Source organism: Molothrus aeneus, chromosome Z (assembly GCF_037042795.1).
Source record: "Molothrus aeneus isolate 106 chromosome Z, BPBGC_Maene_1.0, whole genome shotgun sequence".
Taxonomy (NCBI): domain Eukaryota; kingdom Metazoa; phylum Chordata; class Aves; order Passeriformes; family Icteridae; genus Molothrus; species Molothrus aeneus.
This window is the reverse complement of record NC_089680.1, coordinates 38,489,983-38,512,408: the sequence shown is the minus strand read 5'-3', so window position 1 is coordinate 38,512,408 and position 22,426 is coordinate 38,489,983. Positions and strand designations below refer to the sequence as shown.

The following is a 22,426-nucleotide window of genomic DNA, read 5'->3' as shown; positions in this document are numbered from 1 at the left end:
TGGGGTTCTCACCTACCGTGGCCATTGCTTTTTAATCTGACATGACAAAGTGTGTATTTCCAGACTTGATCCCTTTCAGAATCATGTTCTGGTCAAAGTCAAGCAAGATGGCATGGCAAAAAGCATTTTAGGATCACTGAAATCAAGAGTTACTTCTTTCTAACATCCCACTATATGAGCCAATCTGCTCATAAGCCTCTCTCTTAGCAGACTCATTCTCTTCCATGGCCAATAAATTCAAGCAGAGAAGAAAAACAACACACAACTCTTATGAAGAGCAAGGCAAAGGCATCTGAAACACAAATCTTGATGTAAAAAACCAGAAGTGTTTGTCAAGTCTTAATCAAGACATTTGTTTTACTTTCCCCCCATTGTTCCAGATCTTTTGCCTGTAAAGATTCAACTTCACAACAAATCCCACCTCTATTTCCATACACAGACAAGAAGTGCACGTGGCAAGATCTTGCATGGTTTCCCAATACACTGATGTGTTTGAGGTAATCCCTGTCTGCCTGTAGCTTGCTTGTCACAGCAGAGACTCGAGTCAGTATGGAACAGAGTATCACCCTCTGCCGGGCCTCTAGGTATGACTGTGTACAGAAGGGTTATTACTTACACGTATGTATTCCAGAGAATTGCACTGGAATGTCTTCTGCTAAATCCAAGATGACAACTTAATGAAGTAAGCAGATCTCCAAGACAGTACTAACACAACACGGGCCTGGTTAAGAAACAAAATCTCACATGTTTTGGAAGTATGTGCACTTTTAGAACTGGGGTACAAATAATTATCTTCCATTAAGGTAAAGTGTACATTGTCTGACTACATTACAGTGTAAAGAGTTGTTAAAAAAATCCATGATTAATAAAATTTGTGGCAAAGATAAGCAAAAAAAGATGGGTCGTGGTTTTTGCCTGAGATACAACATTTATTAATGTTGAGGACACGTTTCACTAAACCAGGTTGCTCAAAGCCCCATCCAATCTATCCTTGAATACTTCCAGGGATGGGGCATCCACAGTTTCTCACAGCAATCTATAATAGCAAATAATTTCTCCCTAACATCTAACCTAAATCTTTCAGTTCAAAGCCATTCCCCATTGTCCTATATCACTACGTGTCCTTGTAAAAGTCCCAGCTATGGCATGGAAACATGCTGCCTTGTTTTAAAAAAGAAACTACTGGAAGATTATGGATCTGTTCAACATGGTGCCAGCATGTGCCCATGGCTAAAATGAAGTTTTGAAAATGCAACTGAGCAGCTACTCTAAGTTCTGTCATCAGCATCAAGCTGGAAGCCCAGGAAACATACAGCAGACTTGTGTGTCCCTCTCTTAAATTACACTTTGATTTGGAGAAGAGGAGGAGAAAGTGGGACATTTCATTCCTTTGGCTGTTGCTGTTTCCTTACTCTAATTTTAAAAAAACCCTCTTTCAGATGAGAAGCTCTGCAGGGTTGTATCTGAAGATCCACCAATGTTATTCTTCTGTAATGTGTAAAGGTCCCAGTATATAAATCAAGGATTTTGAAAATGCACATGCTGAAATTTTTTGGGTTGTCCTGTGCAGCACCAGAAGTTTGACTCAATGATCCTTGCGGGTCCCTTCCAACACAAGACAGTCCATGATAAAATAATTGCATGACAAATAATTTGTGTCAGTGATGTCTTGAAGACACCAGAAGGATTGAGTGAAACAAGGCAGGTCTAGAACATTCACTGTGGTAGTTGAGCTTCATTACATAAAGCTAAAAAATCAAGTTGTAAGTTTGGGAAGCCCCGAGACAAACACTGCTGCAAATAGAGGTACTAGATTTTTGCCTGCATGGACACAGGCAATTGTGACAATACCAAAAAGAGAATTTTAAAATCTTGGTTACAGCACACCATGTCATAGCTGTATGTAGCTTTGCTTTCCCTGACAAAAGACAATTCTTATACCACCTCTCACATTTTTACCATTTCCTAAAGGTCTATTGCCCAAAATGGCATCTGAGATCCTAGTAACACTTACTTAAAAGCTTCCTTTTGAAATTTAGGTATATATAGTCATAAGAGTGGAACCATAGTATGAATTTATGACATCTATTAAACACTGTTGTTTTCTACTCTTAAACAACATAATACCCAGCAACATAAACACAGTAAAAATTCAATATGGCTTTGTAGCATATAAATCTTTGCTATAAAAATGAAATGGCACTCAAAAGTTTTCATATGACAAAATATAACTAGGTTTATGATTTGTATGCAATACAATCAAACTGATCAAAATACAAACACTGTAATAGAAGGCAGATCTAAAAGCACTATTTACTTTAAAAGGCTCTAAAGGATGCTGTAGAACAGCCTTTCTAAAAGCATTTATGGTTTTAATTACACATACAATCTCAAACTACTTTGAAGACAGCAGACTAGAATTATAAAGAAGCTGTAGCAACAGATATTCAGCAAATCACTTTGAAAACTAACTTCAACACCTAGGCAAACATTTTCAATTTTAGGGGGAGAAGAAAAACTAAAAACACCATGGATATACATATAGTGATGGTAAGAATTAGAAGTGTCTTTCCATCAAAAAAAAAGCTAACTCACGAACAGATTAAATTTTGTGGCATTTGATGCACTTCCTTTTTTTTTTTTTCATCTACTATCCACTTGTATGACTTCTTCCCTTAACAGATACCTGTTCTTGCACAAACACAGGATGTCTTCAGAAAACAGAGTTGAACTATTTACAGTAGCAATCATAATAGTAACTTATCATTGATGGCCTCAGGATACAGTGCATGCATGTTCACAGGAAAAAGCAATCTTCTCTCACTCTAAGACTAACAGACAATTTTTGAGCTCACAGAACAAAAGTTCAGGAGATGCAGAACAAACTTTTCCCACTTCTACTGAAACATGTAGTCTTCTAAAAGATGCAATTATTCTGCAAGCATAATTTCTAGTGCTCTGTGGTTGTCCAATTGCTGCTAAAGGCAAATACAGACTAGCAACAAATACTTTACAAATCGTATGCAAAAGCAACACAGTTTTTGGCAAGATTATGACTAAAAAAAAAAACAGCAATAAAAAAACCCTGCAGCTACATGCAAAATATTATGAATTATACATATTACTGTAGCTCCCTATTTCCGCTTGCAGATCACCTATTAGATTCTTATTTATCCAACTGCACAAGGTAGAGGATTTGATTGCATGTGCACAAACAGCAGGGAGTGCAACTTTGACCATAATCACAGGGAGCTTGCTTTTCATCTCAACTTAGAATTGCCCAGTCAGGGATCCTTGCAAATCAATTTGCTCTTCTGCACATCTCATTGCTATGCATGGTCCCAGCCACAGGATTATAGAACACGAAAGAAAAAACTCACTTCCCCTGAAGAGCCACTTCTAGTTCACCCGCTCAATAATTCAAATGATACAGTGAAGTAATATATTTGCAATTTGCCACTAATTCAACATTAGTTGAATCCCCTGCTATCTTTCAAATTCTACAATCTGAGGGCACCTCTGATTTCAAACAGATCATTTTTTCATAGGAGACTGTCTAAAGTTTGACTATTTTTACTTTGTAATTTACTTACAAATCACCTTTTAACCTACTATATTAATTTTTTTTTTCATTTTGTGATTAAAGAGGCTACTTTGCAAACTACACCAAAAACGGATGCTTTTGGTGTAGAGGCAACCAGAAAAATCCCATGCTCATACCATCACTCCCTGCATCACTTGAGCCTAACAAGAGTAGTTTATTTTCCATGTGGAGCACCATGAAGGCAAAATACAACATTTGACAACACATTACACAACTGTTTTCTGGACAGGCAGTAAGAATGAAGATTAGGAATCCTGACTTCCAAAGAGAAAAAGCAAAACAGCACTTACGTACAGGATAACTAACCCCACAGCTTTGATAAATGCAAATTGAACAGCATCTTGTCTGAACAGAAAAGATTAGAGACTTTTGTAATGATGATCTGGGTTTTCCTGTTGTCCTCCCTAAAGCTAATGGCCTGTGGAACAACAGGCCATTGCTGTTCTCTAGAGCAGGAAGGAGCCATGGACAGCAGTGACAAATCAGATGGAACAAAACCTGTATTCAAGTCCCTAGCCCAGGACAAAGCTCTATTCCAACTTGCAAATTTGTCCAATAGAGATTCTGACAAAAATCAACAGGCTGATTTAGCAAACCATACCTTTCCAGTGAAAGCAATAACTAATTGTCAGAGGTTCTCAAAGAGTGGGAAACCTAGTGTATGTCACTGAGCAGCCCAGGAAAGCAATGCTGTCGCAGCAGCATTGGCTGCACCAAGCTGCTGAGCTCTTTGAGCAGGTAACATGAGCTCTGGCCACAAGGAGAGACTCTCAGCAATGTCAGCTCAGTTCACTTCAACCAAGGAACTCTGGGGAAAGACAGGGAAGAGAACTGTACTCTGATGCACTCTCCTGGCCCAGTCTTGACGCTCTCCCCCTTCACTTGTTTTTGCTTTCCTCATTTGAAAAAATGCTATAACTGTTCCTTTATTTCAGGAAAAGTAGAAAAGAAAGTCTCAACTTATAATACAAAACCCACAATGTATCTAACATTCACATGCACAGAGTGACACATGCATCAGGACACTCTGCCCCTCTTTCGCCTGTTTAGGTTGGTAGCAACACAAATCACAACTAGCATGGTTCAAGCAGCTTGACTACTGGTTTGCAGCAATACAGCAGGCACAGTCCCACCCAATGCAAGTCACTGCCAAAACTCGGCTGATAGCAAGAACCTTTCATTTAAGGCTGGAAGTTAAAAACATTTAGACCTTTCCAACAGGCTATCCACAGAATATCAGCAGTGACTGTCAATGGAATTACCCACATTTCCCCAAGGGTAACACATAAAAGGACTTTTTCCTGTTGCACTTTTGTGCTTTTGTTATGCTGCTAATGTCAAGGACATGACATGGGAAAGGGAGGAGTAGGCAGGATATGCTATATGAACACTGTTATTACTTTAACTTAGTGTTTTCCAATGGGAAACCATGTTAGGGAGGGGAAGAATCTCATAGGAAGCTTTCCACACTCTTAAGTCACAGGCTGGCTCCAGGAATCTCCCAGGCATATTCCCATGATTGCCTCCTATTTCATGGCTGCCTTTAGTTGCTGGCTTAGTTGATTTCTCTTCTTTAAAGAGCTTCCTCTCCACCACTTCATGAGCAAATGTTATTTCTGTTTTTTCTAACATCAGACGAATTCCTTAGCACAACATCTGATTCCAGCCAAACCATTTCAAGACATGAATTTATCACTATAAACAAAGACAAATGTAAGTAAGTCCAAAGTAAACCAGAAAACTAAAAGCACATTTGCATTGTTTACTGTACCGACCATATACAAACTATAGCAAGCAAAGCTGTAAAAACGCACAATTTATTTCCACTTCTTATTGCATTCAAATTCAAGCTAAGAGGTTACTAAAACTAAAATATCAGTTACTCATGATTTTCATGAAGAAGATGCCAGCATTGATGCAATGTTGCCACAGTGCATTGCTTTTGCCATATCCAGCATTTGAAAGCAGAAAGAGCTACAGGAAACTTTTTGTTATCCTTGTGCTGCATTGAAACAAAATTATTTATCTACTGATGCCATATTTTGAAATCAAGAAAAACTTACTTTTGAATTTCCTGAAACAGGAAAATGCATTTTTCAGTATTTTACCTTCTAATATACACCAGTAAAAGACCATGCTTCCACTTGGCCTCCTCAGGTATTTTTGCATGGTTCTGACCCCTGTAGAGGGTTTTGTCCTTGTTTTTCTATCTAAAACAACAAGTTACGTGAAAATTACATTTTGCATGTTCCTGCAGTCACATTTCAAGATTAGGGACAGAAAGAATGCCTTATTACCCCTGTTGAAAAAAGCTTAAAATTATATAGAAATGCATGAAAAGAAAAAAGTCGCAAGGGCTAGGACAGAGCATCAGAGAACCTTCCAGAGTATATGTGCACAATTACACACACTGTTTCCATGATGGAGTATAAAGTGTTTCATCATAAAAACTGTTTTACAAGACAAAAAAAGTGGACTATTTTCCCTCTGAGGTTCACATAGGTAGAATTCTCTATCATTATTTTAATAGGATCTTTACCTGATTAAGAAAATTAAATCAGAAAGAAAATAAATTATAGCCTTTGTTGCAAGCTGTCATATGCTTACAGTCTTCACAGTCACGCAGATTCACAAATTTATCTGCCTGCTCCCACACATCCAATTGACACATCTGCTGCAGATGCTGGTGTGGTGGAAGAGGCAGAAACCTGCACCTGAAAAACTTCTGAGAGAAGATATGTGAAACAAGTTGAGTTTTATTTTCATTGGCTGGTTGATTTCTTAATCACAAAAGTTTTCATTTGAGTTTATGATAATGTTTTCCTTTTAGAAAGAAACATCTATCAGTTTCAAACCCCTTCAAAAATCTATATAGTTTTCATATTAACCACCTCTGTTTTGCTCTTCCTCCCTTCAAGGGTATACACTTCATCTAGTTAATTCACCTGAAATAGGCATTACATCTCCTCCTATATCCTTGCAAAGATGTAGGTTTTCTCCTCACGGCAGGCAGCACAGGCTGTTTTGCCATAGATCACCACATAAACTCTGCCCCCATCTCATAACCTGTACATTCCAGAAAAACAGGAAGCTACTTTAATGGTGTAGTACAGTTGATGTAATGGGTGCTTTAGAGTGTTACTGATAAGCAGCTTGATAACAGGCTAACAGTTGAGATGTCTGTAGTCCAAAGGACTAAGAGCCTTACTTGCAGCACTGTACCATGAGGACATGCAGAACAGGAAGTGTCCTAGTACCTCAGTACAAGCTGAACACATGGTGCTGCTAAGGACTGGTATCTGAGAGACTGCTTAGATTTTGGATAAAAATCAATTAGCTAGCAAATGGAAAATCAACTGAATCTGCAAAATAGCACGCAGCAGAAAGCACAACACCCAGGGAATTAATTAGAAGGGAAACATGAACTGGAGTTTTGTGGAAGTTTGCTTCTTGACATCAGTATGGAGCACTCAGTACCTAACAGCTGCCAGACTGCTGACCCACCTGAGTAACAAATCTGGTGACAGTTACAAGCACAAGCAGGGTATGGTGCAGAGGCAGAAACTATCACACTGTCCTTCTGCACAGCTCTCACTTCAACAGGCCTCTCTGTTTACTATGACACCAAAACTGCACAAGCCTGCCCTCCAGTCAGATCACTTGAAACTCACCTTTCCAATGAGAGGCATTTCATGTAAGCAAGTACTCTCTGCAGCTAGCATTTTCCTAAAGGAACTACTTTAGCCTTCAAATGCACTTTACATGGCATGCCCTGCCTGGTACAGTGTGGCCATAACACTGCTCCAGATGCTCTGAAGCCTAGTCATCATCTCCTCACTATCCCCCCTTAAGTACCAGCAGTCAATGAAATCAATTTCTTTCAGCATTTTAATAAATTCAGCAAGCTGGTTTTATTTTTCAATTTAAAACATTTGATAAAATTAAGTATTTTGCTGCCCAAAAATTCAGAGTAGGATACCACTTACTAAACTATCATTATAACTGCAACCACTACAACTTAGCAGAGGACTTGAGTATATAGACAACACTTGACCTATTTTAAACTAAAACAGAACTGATTACTATCAGAGGACGTACTACATTTTACCTTCTCATACCCAGGTCCATAATACACACATTCTCTCAAATTAATTTGAGCAGCTTAATCTAGCCTTCTAAAGAACTAGCAGACCATTTGAGTACCTTGTAGCCATTGAAACCTCAGACTGTAACCTTCTCTGATCCTTAAGATAGTATACTCTTATCACACAGTAATTTTTAGACTTAGAAAGTCTTCTTAAGAAAGTTAAATACCATAAGGAAATATGCCTTTGACTCATCTTTTCCACCATTTAAAAGGCTTTTAGATGTTGAAAACAGAAAGCAGGCAAAAGTTATGGGAAAAAAGCCTCAAGCAGATATTTAACACTACCTGGAACCAAATTCTGTGAACAGAAGCAAATGTAAAGCTTTGAGATTCTGTCCTCAAGTAAGATTTACTAATGGCACATAGCCCTCCTCACTATTAGTCAAAACTCACCCATACTTTTGACTGTATGAAGTGGTATGTTCCAGGCTTCCTCCTGAAAAGTGCTAACAGAAGGAGCAGCATTCCCACTCCAAAAGCTCCAGGATATGAAGCATGATTTGAGAAATCGAGTCATATTCATTGTGTAAGCTCTGTATATACTACATTATTGTAATGTATTAAAGTTAGTTTCTACAAAACCCCATTCAACTAAGTGTTCTCAACATTAATTACAAGAACCAGGAGCAGAAAAAAAATACTAGCATATTTGGGACACATAATTGAAGTAAACTTCTTATTTCTTTTATATAAGTTTTGCTAAGTTTAACTTAAAAGCATTTCCAAAATGTTAAGGCTCTCCAGAAAAAACTTGAAATATGTGCATTTAGCTAACATGTTTTAATATGTGACATTACAAAAACATCACAGACATTTAATGGCAAATGTACATAAACCCTCCAGCAATTACATTACGCAAGAATTTTCAGCAACTGATGCCCATGAATTCTAAATTTTCTTACACCTCGAGAGGCTGGCTGAATCTTTCTTTATCACTTTTTAACTAAAATGGAGGGTACTTTTTCTCTTCTAGTATTAGTTAATCTTTGAAAGGACAAAAATTTACTGTAGTCTGTTTATGCAAACTAGCATGACAGATCCCTTTTGCTATCTGCATTACTTAAATCCAATCCTAAAAAACTTAAGTAACTTCTTTTCACTCAAATGGCATTAACACTAACAAAAATACTTAGTTAGAACATTGCCTTACCGTGTAAATGCCAATTCTACAAACAGCAAATGAGAGCTGGATACATTCAGACATAGTCTAAAGGAATTAAAATAAAAACATTATCAAGAATGCTGTTTATTAAGAACTACTTTTCTTCCCATCTCTCCCCTCTCCCCTGAAAGAAACACCTTTTTCAAAGCTGTATTAAAACCTTAGAAAAGTGCCATATAAATTCAGGTTATACAGATACATGCTACCTTTCATACAGAAGCAGCTAAGTGTAGAGGTGTCAACACCTTCACACTCACTAGTTCAGTATTTCATTATAGGTCTCAATTTATCTAATGATCCCAAAAATGCCTGTACACAACATTAATAATTTGCATGTAAGCTTTCAGTCTCATTTATTTTTATCTACTCTGATTTAAAAACAATCTGCAAGAATCATTTTAATGGAGTTCTTTTTGGCCTCTTAGTGGACTGTAAAGAGCTTCTGCGTTTATATTTTTCTCTCCTTTTACCATCACTGAAACTGTCTTCCTCTATATAGCAGAATACTGCATATAATTTAATGTTTGCACATTTCTGGAGCCTTATTGTTTTAGCTTTGTAAAGTAGAACACAAAAATAGAACATTTTCTTTAATCTGTTCTTAAGCTGAGAATAATCATATTAAAAGTTTTTACCCTCAACTTGCTCAACTTCCAATCTGCTGTGATGCCACAATTCTATGTCTTCTGCAGTCACCCAGAGAGGCTGAGGATGGACTACGAATTTCTGATGAAACAGATGAAAAACACCTTCTTTAATTAGCACAACAAAGCCAGGAAATAAATGCAGCTCTCCAACACCAAAATAAAAACTACTGTAGGTTTGCTATATTTCCTATACAACTAGGTAAAATAGACTAAGCTTACAATTATTTGTTCAGAAGAGTAATTGAGGAATTACTTTATATAAGGTATTTGAAAGACAAAACTTAAAACCCTCAAGCAGAACATTTTCATTACATGTTTCAAAAGTCCACACATTATCTAAGAAAAAGTGTTGGATGATACAGACTTCAAACATACCAATCAAAACATCTTTTCAGCATCTGCTTTCTAATTTCTCCCTCCCTCCAAGAAAAAAAAAAACCAATATGGAATTGAAATACCCATTTAAATAGAATTGGGATTAAAAAAAAAAAACAAAACAACAGATCTTATTAATTACAAGTAATAAAAAAATGTTTAGCAACATTTTTCTTTTGCTGTTAACTGCTACATCTAAATTTTAAACAAACAGTATTTCACTGAACTGTCTGAAACTCAAAAAGCACAGCAAAAAAACCTGAAAACAAACTTCAACAGCACAGCTGATTTTCATTTCTTACCAGAAGTAATCTAGCATGCTATTAATGACAAGGAGATGCTGACTTGAAACACCATTTCAGTTTAAGCAGATTTTTTTTTTCAGCTTTAAGACCAAACATCAAAGTCTATCTCTTGTGCTCTGAGCATCTCCCAGAAAGAAAAAATTGACAGAGAAACAGGAACTGACTTCAAGAAATCCTAGTTACACAAAGTGGTGGGGTGGGGTCATAAACCATACCCCTCCTAACAGTATTTGCAGACCTTGTTCCAAAGGTTCCAGGGATGGATGATTTCCCCAAGCAATTTAGTCCAGTGCTTCATTACCCTCTCTACTAGAAAGTTTCCTAATGTTTAACCTTGGTCTGTGGCAATTTAAGCCCATACTTAAACACCGGGTGATACATTGAATGATTTGCATTTTCAGTATCCTGGCAGAATCTATGTTGCTGGCAGACAACTTTATATATAAAGTAAATTATTATTTCAGCTTGCAAGAGAAGTAAACATGCAGCAGCAGCAAACCATTATAGCTTCTCCATGTATACGGTTTGCTTTTATTCTAGACAAGCACAGCATTATAAATCGTTTTCTTTGTTTTAATTTTTGTTCACTACTTCCAGGCTATGCGTTAGTGGGAGAACTAAGCTGCAGTTCAAATTCTCCAGCAAGCCCCTGTAGATCCTTGCTTCAGCAAAATAAAATAACCTACATCCCATGTTACCTTACTTATCCATTGTTGGGTTTGCAATTGTTAACATTCTAAAACCACAGGCTATTTTAATTATTATCAGGGATGAATTCTGTCACATAAAGTACTGATTAATGTTTCCCTTATGCATTTCCCAGTGAAATATTAAGATAATCCCTTCTTCAAGCCTCCAAGAAAATGCTTATAAACTACATTCTATTGTGGTAAAAAGGGTCATTAAATCCAACACTACTATTAATATTTATTATATTCACCTATCCTTTCTTCTGAAAATTTACATTCCCTCCCCAGAAGTATTTCAGTTTAATCCTTGAAAAAGTGACAGGAATTGATTTAAATAATTAAAAGTTTAGTGATACTATCCTTCAGACTATCAGTCTGACCACTGAATTAAGACAGTTGATTATCTGTTGCTGCAATGGGGAGTTTATTCTTCACACTTGTAATCTTTCATTACTGCGGTTGCAGCAACTCACTTGGGACCATACAATTGGGCAACATAACAATTGTTGGAAAATTTACACGTAATTTACTTACAGTTTATTGTTGCTTTCTGAAAGGATTTTACACGGTAGGCATGAAAATAAAAGAAAAAAAATGTAAAAATATACCTACAAATACTATGAAAGAAAGATACCTTGTTTGACACAATTCTACAAAGACTAATTCTTCACAGATGTGATTTCACATGTCTAAAGCGAAAAATGGAGTCATCAGATCAAATATGTCAAATATTATATTCATGTGTCTTGGTCAAAAAGCACCCTTCTGCCTTGGAAAAGGGTCATCTCACAAACATTAAATAATTTCTCCCACTGGAAAGCAAATTCATAGCTAACTTTCCTATTCACCCAAGACTTTGTTATTTTAATCATACCTTGTAAAAATGTGGCTGTTTATAATGACTTAGAAAGATGTCTGCCCTGCAGCTGTGCAGCATTCAATTCACAACAAGCATCTGTTCTGTCCATTTTTTCAAGTATTCTGCTATCAGTACAAAGCAATTTCAGTATTTGGTGTTTAAAAAAAATCTCATTCAGCTCTGCAACACAGTCTGCAACTCACAAAGCCATTGTTTGAAATATCTATTTTGTCAGCAAATACAAGATTAAATCCCTACTCATAATATTTACAAAAGACCAGATTTTGAAAAGATTAATTAGAGCATGTTCTGCAACTGATGACTTCAAGCACTGAGTTGAAAGCATTAGCACTGAGTTGAAAGCATTAGCCTCAAGAACCTTGGTGGGCAAAAGGGGAGGGTGATCCTAACCAAGTTCTCAGGAAAGAACCAAAAGACCCAACACCTGACAGAACTGCAGGAGCAGTCAATTCTGCCACCCAGCAGAAATACTCACCTCGACCTCAACTCACTGTGGCATAGTCCTAAATAAATTACAGCACTGAATACAGCTCCAAGACCACAAAAACAGAAAGCAAAACAAGAAAAGGAAGATGTTAGAGGTTTTTTTTCTGGTGATATGTTTCTTTAATACATTTAAGATCAAGGTACACCTCTGCTCATTTATAATGAAGTGATACAACCCAGTAATCGCTTGGAATTGCTGTATCTTCCAGGCAAAAGTTTTTCCACCTCTATTCTTATCTGCATCTTTTTCAGTGTATAAAATTGCAAAAATTAGCAATACCAATGTATAAAATATGCAGGTTTTAAGGTACCTTTAAGTATGGAGCCTGAAACAAATTCTCAGTGTTTACGTGTTGTAAGGAAGATGTGGGTACCCAAAAGCACACACAACACTACTAGTAAAGGTAGCAGGAACTTTGACCAGAACTGCTGTTTGCTAACCTTGCCTACTGAACTCCAACTAGTAATTCCAAGGTTCCCCTTTCTGCACAAGATGTCACAGCCCTCTAGCACATCCCATTAATAACATTTATAATTTAAACTCCCTGAATTCTTTTTAATACTGTTCTCAGGGAAAAAAGGCACAGAAAATATTTTCATATTCTCCTTTAATACTGAATAATCTTCTTATACATAATCATTAGAAAAATAAATCTCAGTTTAGAGACTAGAAGAAACCTGATGTTGATGGAAAAGCAATGATATGTGAACAGAAAATAGGCCTAAATCCAAGAAATCTCTTGTCATCATAAAAAGTAATCAAATGGATGCACCAGAGAACAGTGCTCTCCTCTCTTTTAGGCAATATTCTCAGTAGAACAGTTTTCCATTACTGTTTCCAGGACTGAAGTGGCTGAGGCAGTGTTAGATACAGATTAGCCAGCAGAAAATTAATAGCTGCAAGTGCAGCATAGACGTTTCTCAAGAATTCTGGACCTTTTCTCCAGTCTTGGTGAAACCAGAAATTATGCAAGTTTCTAGGCAAGAGGAAAGCACTGAGAAAGAGAGCACTTATTGTAGAGTGCATCATCCCTCTACACAGGTTGTCTATACAGTTTCAGGTTCACTCAGTGTTGTGGGCCTTACATAAAAAGTTATAAATTTGTTAAAACACAGATGTCAGAAAGCCAATAGCCTTTCCTCATACATACTTCTAAGAAGAAGGAATCTGTCAGCTATGTGCCCCTGGAGCAGATTAAGTATCTTCATGAATACCTCTGAATTGAAAAGTCCCACCTCCTGTGCAGTCAATGAAATTTTGATTACACCAAACAGCACTCCTGGACACCACTCAGAATATCTCAATTTCCTAACTGCAATTTCCTGTTCAAGAACTGATTCTAGATTCCTCCTCAATGAGGAGGAATAACGAGGAGGATATCTTTAGTCCACAGCAAAGCATCAGGATATCCAGGGAATCATACCTCATGGACCTATCCTTATGTTCCAGTAATCACAACTTCAGGATTTCCTACCATCACATCTGAACATCATGTTTAATACCGACCCACAGCGGACCTGTCTTTGAAGACACTGTACAAATTCCTGGTCTACTCATTTTCACCTCCCTAACATTACTGCACAAGTGAGAATTCAACTACACTCACATGAAAATACAGTTCCTGGATTATAACTGTGACTTCTTCTGTATAGAAAAAAATTGCTTATTGCCTAATCTCTTTCTGATTCAAAAGACATCTAGACTATTACCTCCTCATACCAGTCAGCTGTCTTTTCTTCAGACTGAAGAGCTGTAACTACTTATCTCTGCTTGTATGGAAGAAATTGCTTTTCTTCAATTACCACATCATCCTTCTCTGTATTTTCTTTGGTTTTTTTAATACTCTTCCTGAAATGATGCAACCAGAAATGCAGCAAGTAAGACAAGAGCAAAACTTATATTTAAGCAATGTAAAAATGAGATCTTCCCCTCTTTTTCCTTCTTAATACTCAAAATTTGTTGACAGATGTCTGGGTTGAGATGACATTTTAAAGAAGGATCCTCATTCCCTTTCCTGAGTACTGATGATATTTTAGGGCCTATCCATGCATCTGTACTTCCATGTGACTTCTTCTAAAAATATATGCAACTTTGCATGCATCAACACTGAATTTCATCTGCCATTTTATTACAAATATCAAAAGAGGTGCTAGATTTTCTTCCTGGGTTCAATATGCATTCTTAATATTTGTCTCTGCACCAGCCCACACAAAGCATAGGCAGTTTATACAACTAAACACAAACATGAAACTCCCTTGTAATCTCTGCATTCGCTTCTCCCTCTTATTCACTGCCAGAGCTGTGCTCTCAATGCTCATTTGTATTTCTCATGAAATTTGTATTACAGATTACAAAACTATTACTTCATTTTTAATTGGTTTAAGCTTTTCACCTCTATTAGAGTCAAAATCATATAAAGGAAGGCTAGGCAACAGTTGTTATAAAAGCTAATAAAATGTGGAAAACAGATGTTTCTTCTGTATAAAAGCTCCAAGTCATAATAAAAAAAGGCAATCTGAAAACTTACTTCCCCCATATCAACAGCTCCTAGTGGATCTTGGATGCCATCTTGCTTACCCAGATTCTCCAATGCCAGAAGCTAATGTGGGTCCTGTGAACAAATATTTCTTCTGTTCCTCCACCAAAACATACAGAGCATCAAAGATTCATGCTCTTCCTACAGTTTGTTCTTACAAGCAACAAAGTTCTGAGGCAGGACTGCATCTAGCATAAGAGGACTTGTCAGCTACATTTCCTGCTTTGTGTCTCTTCCTCAGATAGAGGGAACTTACTTACACACTCATTGACAATTAATTTAGTCACCTTACCAGGTTGTCAGAGAGAAAGAATAAATTTTGTATGCTGAAGAGCTCTGGCATGGGCCATCTTTTGTTAGATTGCAAATACCCTACTTATGTCCACAAGGACTTTTATATAGTCACAGTCAGACAGTTTGCACTTCAGAAAGTTATCCTGCACACACAGTGAAAAAACAGCAGAACCAACATAATGCAGAGCAGCACGAGCCAAAACACAAAGAAGAAAAAGATTTTAAATACTGTTGTGGTTTTTTTCATAGGGCTTTACAGCTCTTTGGGCCACATCTGTGGTTTTAAACTAAACTAAAAATGCTTCTTTTATTAATGGAGAGCTAATATCCTCATACAATCACAAAACTTCAGAACTCCGTTTAAAAGAATAAACATCACAAGCTGGCAGTATTAAAAAACATGAGCTGATGATACTGACAACAAGCCAAAAACGTTAATCAGCATGTGGTATTAGAAGGAATATTTTGTCCTTACTAAATGAAGATATTCTCACTTACTAAAAGCTTGCATTGCTAACCTTTTGTGAAATTCATCACCATGTTGCCTTGAAGCTTGGAGGTCTGACTAAAGAATTCAGGAGCAGCACACTGCAGAGCAACATGGTCTGGTAGTACATAGCAAGAGCTGGAATTGAAGACCAAGTATTCTTACTACATACTTCAGACACTAATTCTGATCTAGGCCTGTGGTGGAAAAACCCATTAGTGAAGTAAATGCTTCCATCTGGTTTCATGTGAAAAATATTAAATTCACATCATCTGTGATCACTCTGCAATGCAAAGCTAGGTAAACATTGCCTTCTCCAATTAAAAGATTCACATCTGATCCAAACACTAATACAGTTGCATGCGCTTTACAGCTGTTGTTTTCTTTCCTGCATTCAGCTATATATTTATTTTGAAACAACTGTCAGACGCCCCATCCTTGTGTCTAATCAACCTCCCAAACTACCCGGCTACCCCCGGGACGATAATAAAATAGAAGCCCTTGTGCTCTACAGAAGGTGTAAGTTTTCAAGGCTGTTATAGCTGATAGATCAGTCAACATAGAGCCCAAACGTTCCTTATTGTTACATTACAAAAGACAGAATTCCTATGAGAGGGGTGCTCAGCAAACAGTAAGAGGACGTGGCCCTGCCTATAGACCGTGGCTGCTCATGTTGCAGGCAATGTATCCACATCACACATGTGCCTCAGAAGAAAAATACAGAGTTGCTAGTATGGACCTCAACCCATTTTTCCTTATTCAAAGGACAGGATCTCCTGGTTTACAAAGTTTCAGTGAAGTAAAACTCTTACCTTCAAACATACGCCTCTCAAACGCATTTGCGGTGTGAGAAAAAAATGTTTTCTGTGACCTGCAGATACCAAACAATGGAACTGGCAACAGCAATGGAAAGACTGGATCTGAAGTATACCAGAATCACTAAGTGGTCTTGATCTATCCCACATGCCACTTTCTGAATCTAACCTGTCCAATTAAATTAAAGAGTCTAACTATTTAAAAGAAAGGTGTTAAAAGTAAGCGGTCCAAAAAAGAAAAGCTGCTCAAAAACATTTAATTTTTTTTTTAATATCACCTAACACTTTAAGAACACCAGTTTGGATTATGCAGCTTTCCCCAACCAAGACTCTGTCTGAATACTAACTATTTAGATTGTGAGATCAAGACTGTTCAGAAACAAAGCAGAAACTCTTAAGTCAGTTCAAGGCCTATTCACATATTCATTTAAAATTTGAAAATTTAGTTGAATTCACTCAAAAATTTTACAAAATTTTAGATTTCATGTGCATGCATACTGGAGCAAAATAGTTTGTATCTGCTAACAAGTGTACAAAGAACAACAAGAGCCCACCCAAACTTGTTATAGTTAAAAGAAACCAATCCCCAACAAAGCAACAAGGATTCTAGCACACTAGGAGTGTGCACTCTCTTGACATTGCAGAACCCATGTTTCTGTTAAACTCCTCAGAAAAAGGACCCAAAAAGATGAAAAAGAAAAAAAATTACTGAAGCTGAAGCAGTTCATCATCCAAGAAGAGTTATCTTCCATTTCAGGTCAGAATTTGCTCTTCAATACCTCCCCAAGAAACACTTTTTATCTACAACTAAGACAGTATATAGTATCTTGGGATATAATTTATGGATAAGTTATCATAATGAAAATGCTAAAAATACAAAATTAAACAGGTTATCAATTTTTTATTATAAACCTCTTAGGCAAATATAACACCTTCCTTTTGTGAAGAGACAGATTCAAATTTCTACACCACTCTTTCAAGCAGTTTTTAAAAGTTCTACACAGATCAGGCTGATACATAGAACAGAAGCATGTAAGAACTTTACCCAGTTCAGAGGATGCCACTGAAGAATTGTATTGTGAAAGTCTACTCAGGAGCTTAAAATCTGCATTGCAATTGCAGCACATAAGAAAAACCAAAGCATTTTTTATTGTTTCCCCACAAGTTCTCCAAGGAAGAACTGTAAGTAAGACTGGTCACATGCCATGCTTTTCACAAGATGCATCATGGCATAACTCCTTAAATTAAGCATAGTCTACTGAACAGAGGCCAACCAACACAAGTCTCTGAATACACTAAAATCCTTCCAGACACAATGTAGCAAGAATGAAGCTGAAGAAGGTTGCAGAACAGTACCCTAGATTATGTAGTCACAAAAACCTGCAAATCTATATTGATGCAGCTGTGTTGACATAGCATGTTCTAAAAGAGTTAACTAAATGCAAGCAGAACAACACATGTAAGTAAAAGGTGCCTCTGAGTGAAGATGCATTCTTTTTACAGGTTGGATTTGGTTTAATCATGTTGATTAAAAAAAAAAACCACACCACTCCTAACATCATAATTATAGCAACACAAAAATAAGAGGCACCAGGCTGAAGAGCCTCCTCTAGCTATCAAAGATACAGAGGCCAGTGATACTTTTTTTGTTACAATGTAAAACTGCAAAAATAGACCAGAGCATCACTGGAGATACTCTTTTAGTACCAATTTATTATCAAATGGCATTAGCCATAAATTGAGGATCACACTTTAAGTAGGGAAGGCATCTACTTAGGTTTTGGGTATCTGCCCATAAAAGTTTTAGGCCATAGTCCAAGCTGGCTCCAACTGAATCTACTCTGAGAAGGTTTTGAGCGCTTTCAATAACCTGATGATATTGGAAGGTGCTTCAGATGTTCATTACTTCTAGGGATCTGATTCTTAATGGAAAAAAGACTTCTCCATCAATGTAGGTCCTATACAGCTAAAATCAGGAAAAGAACCTTCCTATGCCAGTCTGGGAAGAGATGGCTGAGGGTAGACTCCTTGTGGAGATGCACTGACCCCTGAGTTCATGCAGCAACAAACCTGACCTCATCTGTCCTCACCTCCTTCCACTACACTCCCTCACTCAGCCCCACTGATAACCAAAACTCGTCAAATACTCTGTCTCAGCACTACTGCAAGAGGAAACAACTCATCCTTTGCTCTCTGCCTCACACTGCAAGCATGGGAGAAAACCTCACTGCCGTCAGGCTGCAACACAGGTGCCCCACATGAGGAACCAGAAACCTTCTGTTTGTGTTTTCATGCCCATGTTCGTGCAAGAACCCAACATAAATGCACAAAACACAAAATTCCTTAACATGTACAGCTCTTTTTGCTGTGGAAATAATGAGACAATTGTTCTACAGCCATAGCTTAACATTCACACTTAACTTCAAGTCTTGCATAGATAACGAGTAGGCCCATCTTTGCACCAGGGCAGACTGTGACAACAAGCCAAAAACAGATTTACACAACTAGTTGTCTAAGTCACCATCATAATTTTTGTTGTTGTTGTTAGAGCAAACTTTCTGAGGTGCCTGAACCTCATAAGCAACGACAGTTTTTAGAACTGACACTAAAGAAGGCCACGTGACAAAAAAAAGAGGAAAAGGATCAGCTGGAGAATAAGAGTCAGGGGAAGAAAAAAAAAACAGCGCTATTTAATCCCCTCCCCCCTTTAGTTAATACAAAAACATGCTCTTAGTTTGCAAGGCTTATTAAATTTATTGTTCTCAGAGTGGTTGGCCTTCCACACAACAGCCTGTAGCAGTCACAAAGGTTAATGCAAGCATTTGAAAAAGTACAGAATGGCCAGTTTCATCTGGCCATAAGTTTATAAAGGAAAAAAAATATCTCAGAAACAGCTCCAGGCTCTCAAGGAGCTATGAGGCTGCACTTGATACCCAGCAAGTTTATTATCAGTATTTCATTAACTAGGCTGTTAAAGAGAAGTCTGCCTACCATTTCTGCCACACAGGACTCATTTTCTAGTGTCTCTCTGTAGTATTCAAATTCAGAAAGGCAAGCCTAAAACATTTTGGGGGTTGCAAGGCTCAATAAACCAAAACAAATCTTAGCTCCATAGTCACAAGAATAGTGAAGTATTAATTTAATGTATTTCTGGTTTATTTAGTTGCCAGAAAAGGAAAAGCCAGACACTGCATGCAGCTCTCATCTCAGCATGGCAAATACTCTGTTCATTAAAAAGAGCATCTCCAGAGATTCTGTTGCACTTGATGAACCTCTCTTGAAAGCGTACACCCGTGAGCATCCCGTGTGAAAAAGTATGAATGACAGAGTCAAGATTCTGACTCAAAATACTTCCTGGTCCCACTTGACACCAACAACGAACAGGGATGGCCAGAAGATGCCTGCTCTTCACTGCCCCAGCTGACGCTTCGCAGCATTTCACGGTGAAGGAGCGGGCACCAGTTCACAGCACAGAGCTCGAAGCTACAAGACTGGAGCAATGGGATGCCAACAGGACTGGAGCGATGGGGTGTGCTCGTTGCACCCCCCCACTGCTAGGCTGAAAAGACCAGGTAAGCAGGTACCATGCTAAAACAAAGCCACCTGCTCTTGAGCCAGCCGTGCCAAAGGGCTTTCGCCCGCCGAGGGTGCGCGGGTGAGTGCAAACACCAGCCACGATCCCAGCTGAGGTGCACGCCCGCGATACGATCTTTCACAGACGAATGGAGCCAATATTCATTAAAGAGCCATAAACGCTACCCCCGAATACCAGCTGCCCGGGCGCTCGGCTGATCCCGTCCGCGGTAGCAATTTAGTTCACTGGAGCATGCCCTAAGCTCCAGCGTTTAGGAAAAAAACAGCGACCCGGGTCACGGCTTTAGCAACCTAATAGCGGCCAAATGAGCGGGGCCCGGCCGCTTTATCGCCCGTTAACAGCCCGCCGGCCCGGGCGCGGCAGCACGGCCGGACCCGGCTACCCCCGGCCCCGGGCTGCCCCCCGCACCCCGTCGCGCCGCGGACGCCGCCCCAGCCGCTCAGTTAAAATGTCCGACGGTCGGCTGCCGCCGGGAACCTACCAGGTAATCCATGTACCGGGGTGGCGCCGGGCGCCGTGCTGCCGAGCTCTCCGGAGGGGCCGCGGGCGCCCGCCCGGCTGACAGCGGCGCTGGGCCGGCGGGGGCAGCGGCGGCGCGGGGCAGCGGCGGGGCCGGGGCGCGGGGCGGGAGGCGCGGCGGGGCCGGGCGGGCGCGCCGGGGGCGGGCGGGGGGCGCGGGCGCTGCCCCGGCGGCGCTGTCAGAGCCGCGCTGCCGCCCGCACCTCGCGGCGGAGGGAGCGGGGCAGGGGCGGGCGGGGGCGGGACGCGCCGTCAGCTGATCGCACACGTGGGGGCGCGGCCGGGCCGCCCTTAAAGGCGTAGGAACGCTGCAGCCGCGCCGCTGCGGCTGGCGGGGCTCGCTCGTCCCGCAGCCTAACAGGGCCCAGAGAAGGGCAGCACACTGGAGCACAAGTGCTGTGAGGAGCAGCTGAGGGAGCTGGGGGTGTTTATCCTGGAGAAAAAGAGGCTCAGGGGTGACCTTATCACTCTCTACAGCTGCCTGAAAGGAGGCTGTGGTCAGGTGGAGGTCAGCCTCTTCTCCCAGGCAACCAGTGACAGGACAAGTGGACATGGTCCTAAGCAAAGCCGGGGGAGGGGGGTTCGGTTGGACACCAGGAAGCATTTCTTCATAGAAGGGATGATTACACACTAGAACGAGCCGTCCAGGGAGGCTGAGGAGTCACCACCGCTGGAGGTGTTTAAGGAAAGACTGGACATGGCACTTAGTGTTCGTGGTCTAGTTAAGTTGTAGTGTTTGGTCACAGGTTGGACTTGATCCAACCATAGGTTTCCTTCCCAATCTGATTGATTCTGTGATGGTTCCCCTAAGCACCCGTGAAAGAAACGTCCATGTCTCCTACTGCAACCTGATATCCTAACCTGGAGGCTTTTTCACAAACTTGAGGTGTTAGTAGGGATGCCTGATTCCTGGAGAAATGGAAGGAAACTTCTCCCTGTGTGTGACAGTGGGATACGAAATCTAAAAATGAGGCATCGAGTGAAAGAATAAGGGAAAAAAACAGAGAAACAGAGTTAAAAAGAAGTAGGAGAGTAGGTAGAAGAAAACAGGTGTCAGTGAGGAGCCAGGAGCAACAGGGAATCAATATTTTTAAGGATATTGGTGAGCCGTTCACCTACATCTAGTAAACTGGGGTGGGGAAACATAAATTACAATTACTGCTCTGAATTGTGTAACTAATTGAGGCCTGTTGTGGACAGTCTCAGTTCTATATCCAGAGAGTGTTAGTAAAACATTCCCCTTATGCCTGCCCAAAACACATCTTGCCAATGGATAATTCATTTTCCGCATACATCTAGTCTAGAAATAAAAATTATTTCTTTGGTAGTCCTTTCTTTACTTTGGGATTCAATATCAAATACATCTGCATAGCAACTTAAGTTTAATTTAGATGAGTACCAATGATTTTTTATTATTATTTTTAATCATTTAGAAGTTCACTAATTTTAGTACTTTAATAGGTAATGGGTGGAAGGAGGGATATAGGCTTGGCCCTTCCTGCTATTCACTTTTTGACTGTTTTTCATGTAGTCACAGCAATTGCTGGCAACTGTCTCTTGATCCTGAAATGTCCTTTTGACAGGGGGAACTACAGTGTAAAGACTACTTTAGCCACTACAGGGGTCAGTAAAGCAGGCCTCTCAATAATGTAACAGAGGAGCTGCAAGAAACTGATTTCATCACACTTCTGTCATCACATGTGATTTTTAATGTTTTGTAGTGCTTTCCCCTTAACAATTAAAACCCTTTATTTCTTTTTTTTTAGCAGTAATACATCATTCCTGAGACTTGCTGCCTTTTGATGCTTCTCTAAATGAAGGGTGACTGAAATGAGAACATCAAGAACAAGCAGATATTTCAGAACTGTTTCCTGTGAGACAAAT

At 39.3% G+C, this 22,426-nt stretch overlaps 1 protein-coding gene across 3 annotated transcripts in view; it reads right to left on the bottom strand.

The window, feature by feature from the left end:
- The window catches only part of ARL15 (ADP ribosylation factor like GTPase 15), a 227,054-nt gene extending 206,444 nt beyond the window's left edge, over window positions 1-20,610 (bottom strand). The window contains exons 1-4 of one of the 3 annotated variants that reach the window (XM_066569550.1): window positions 12,285-12,311; window positions 11,464-11,479; window positions 9,549-9,639; window positions 8,902-8,958 (exon numbers count right to left, since the gene is read on the bottom strand). In XM_066569550.1, coding sequence (XP_066425647.1) covers window positions 8,902-8,955 — 54 coding nt within the window. In that variant the 5' untranslated portion in view covers window positions 8,956-8,958; window positions 9,549-9,639; window positions 11,464-11,479; window positions 12,285-12,311. Of the gene's footprint in view, window positions 1-8,901; window positions 8,959-9,548; window positions 9,640-11,463; window positions 11,480-12,284; window positions 12,312-20,504 lie in introns of those variants that run through there. The other 2 variants (XM_066569549.1, XM_066569551.1) reach the window with 2 other exon arrangements.
- Window positions 20,611-22,426: the final 1,816 nt, after the last annotated feature.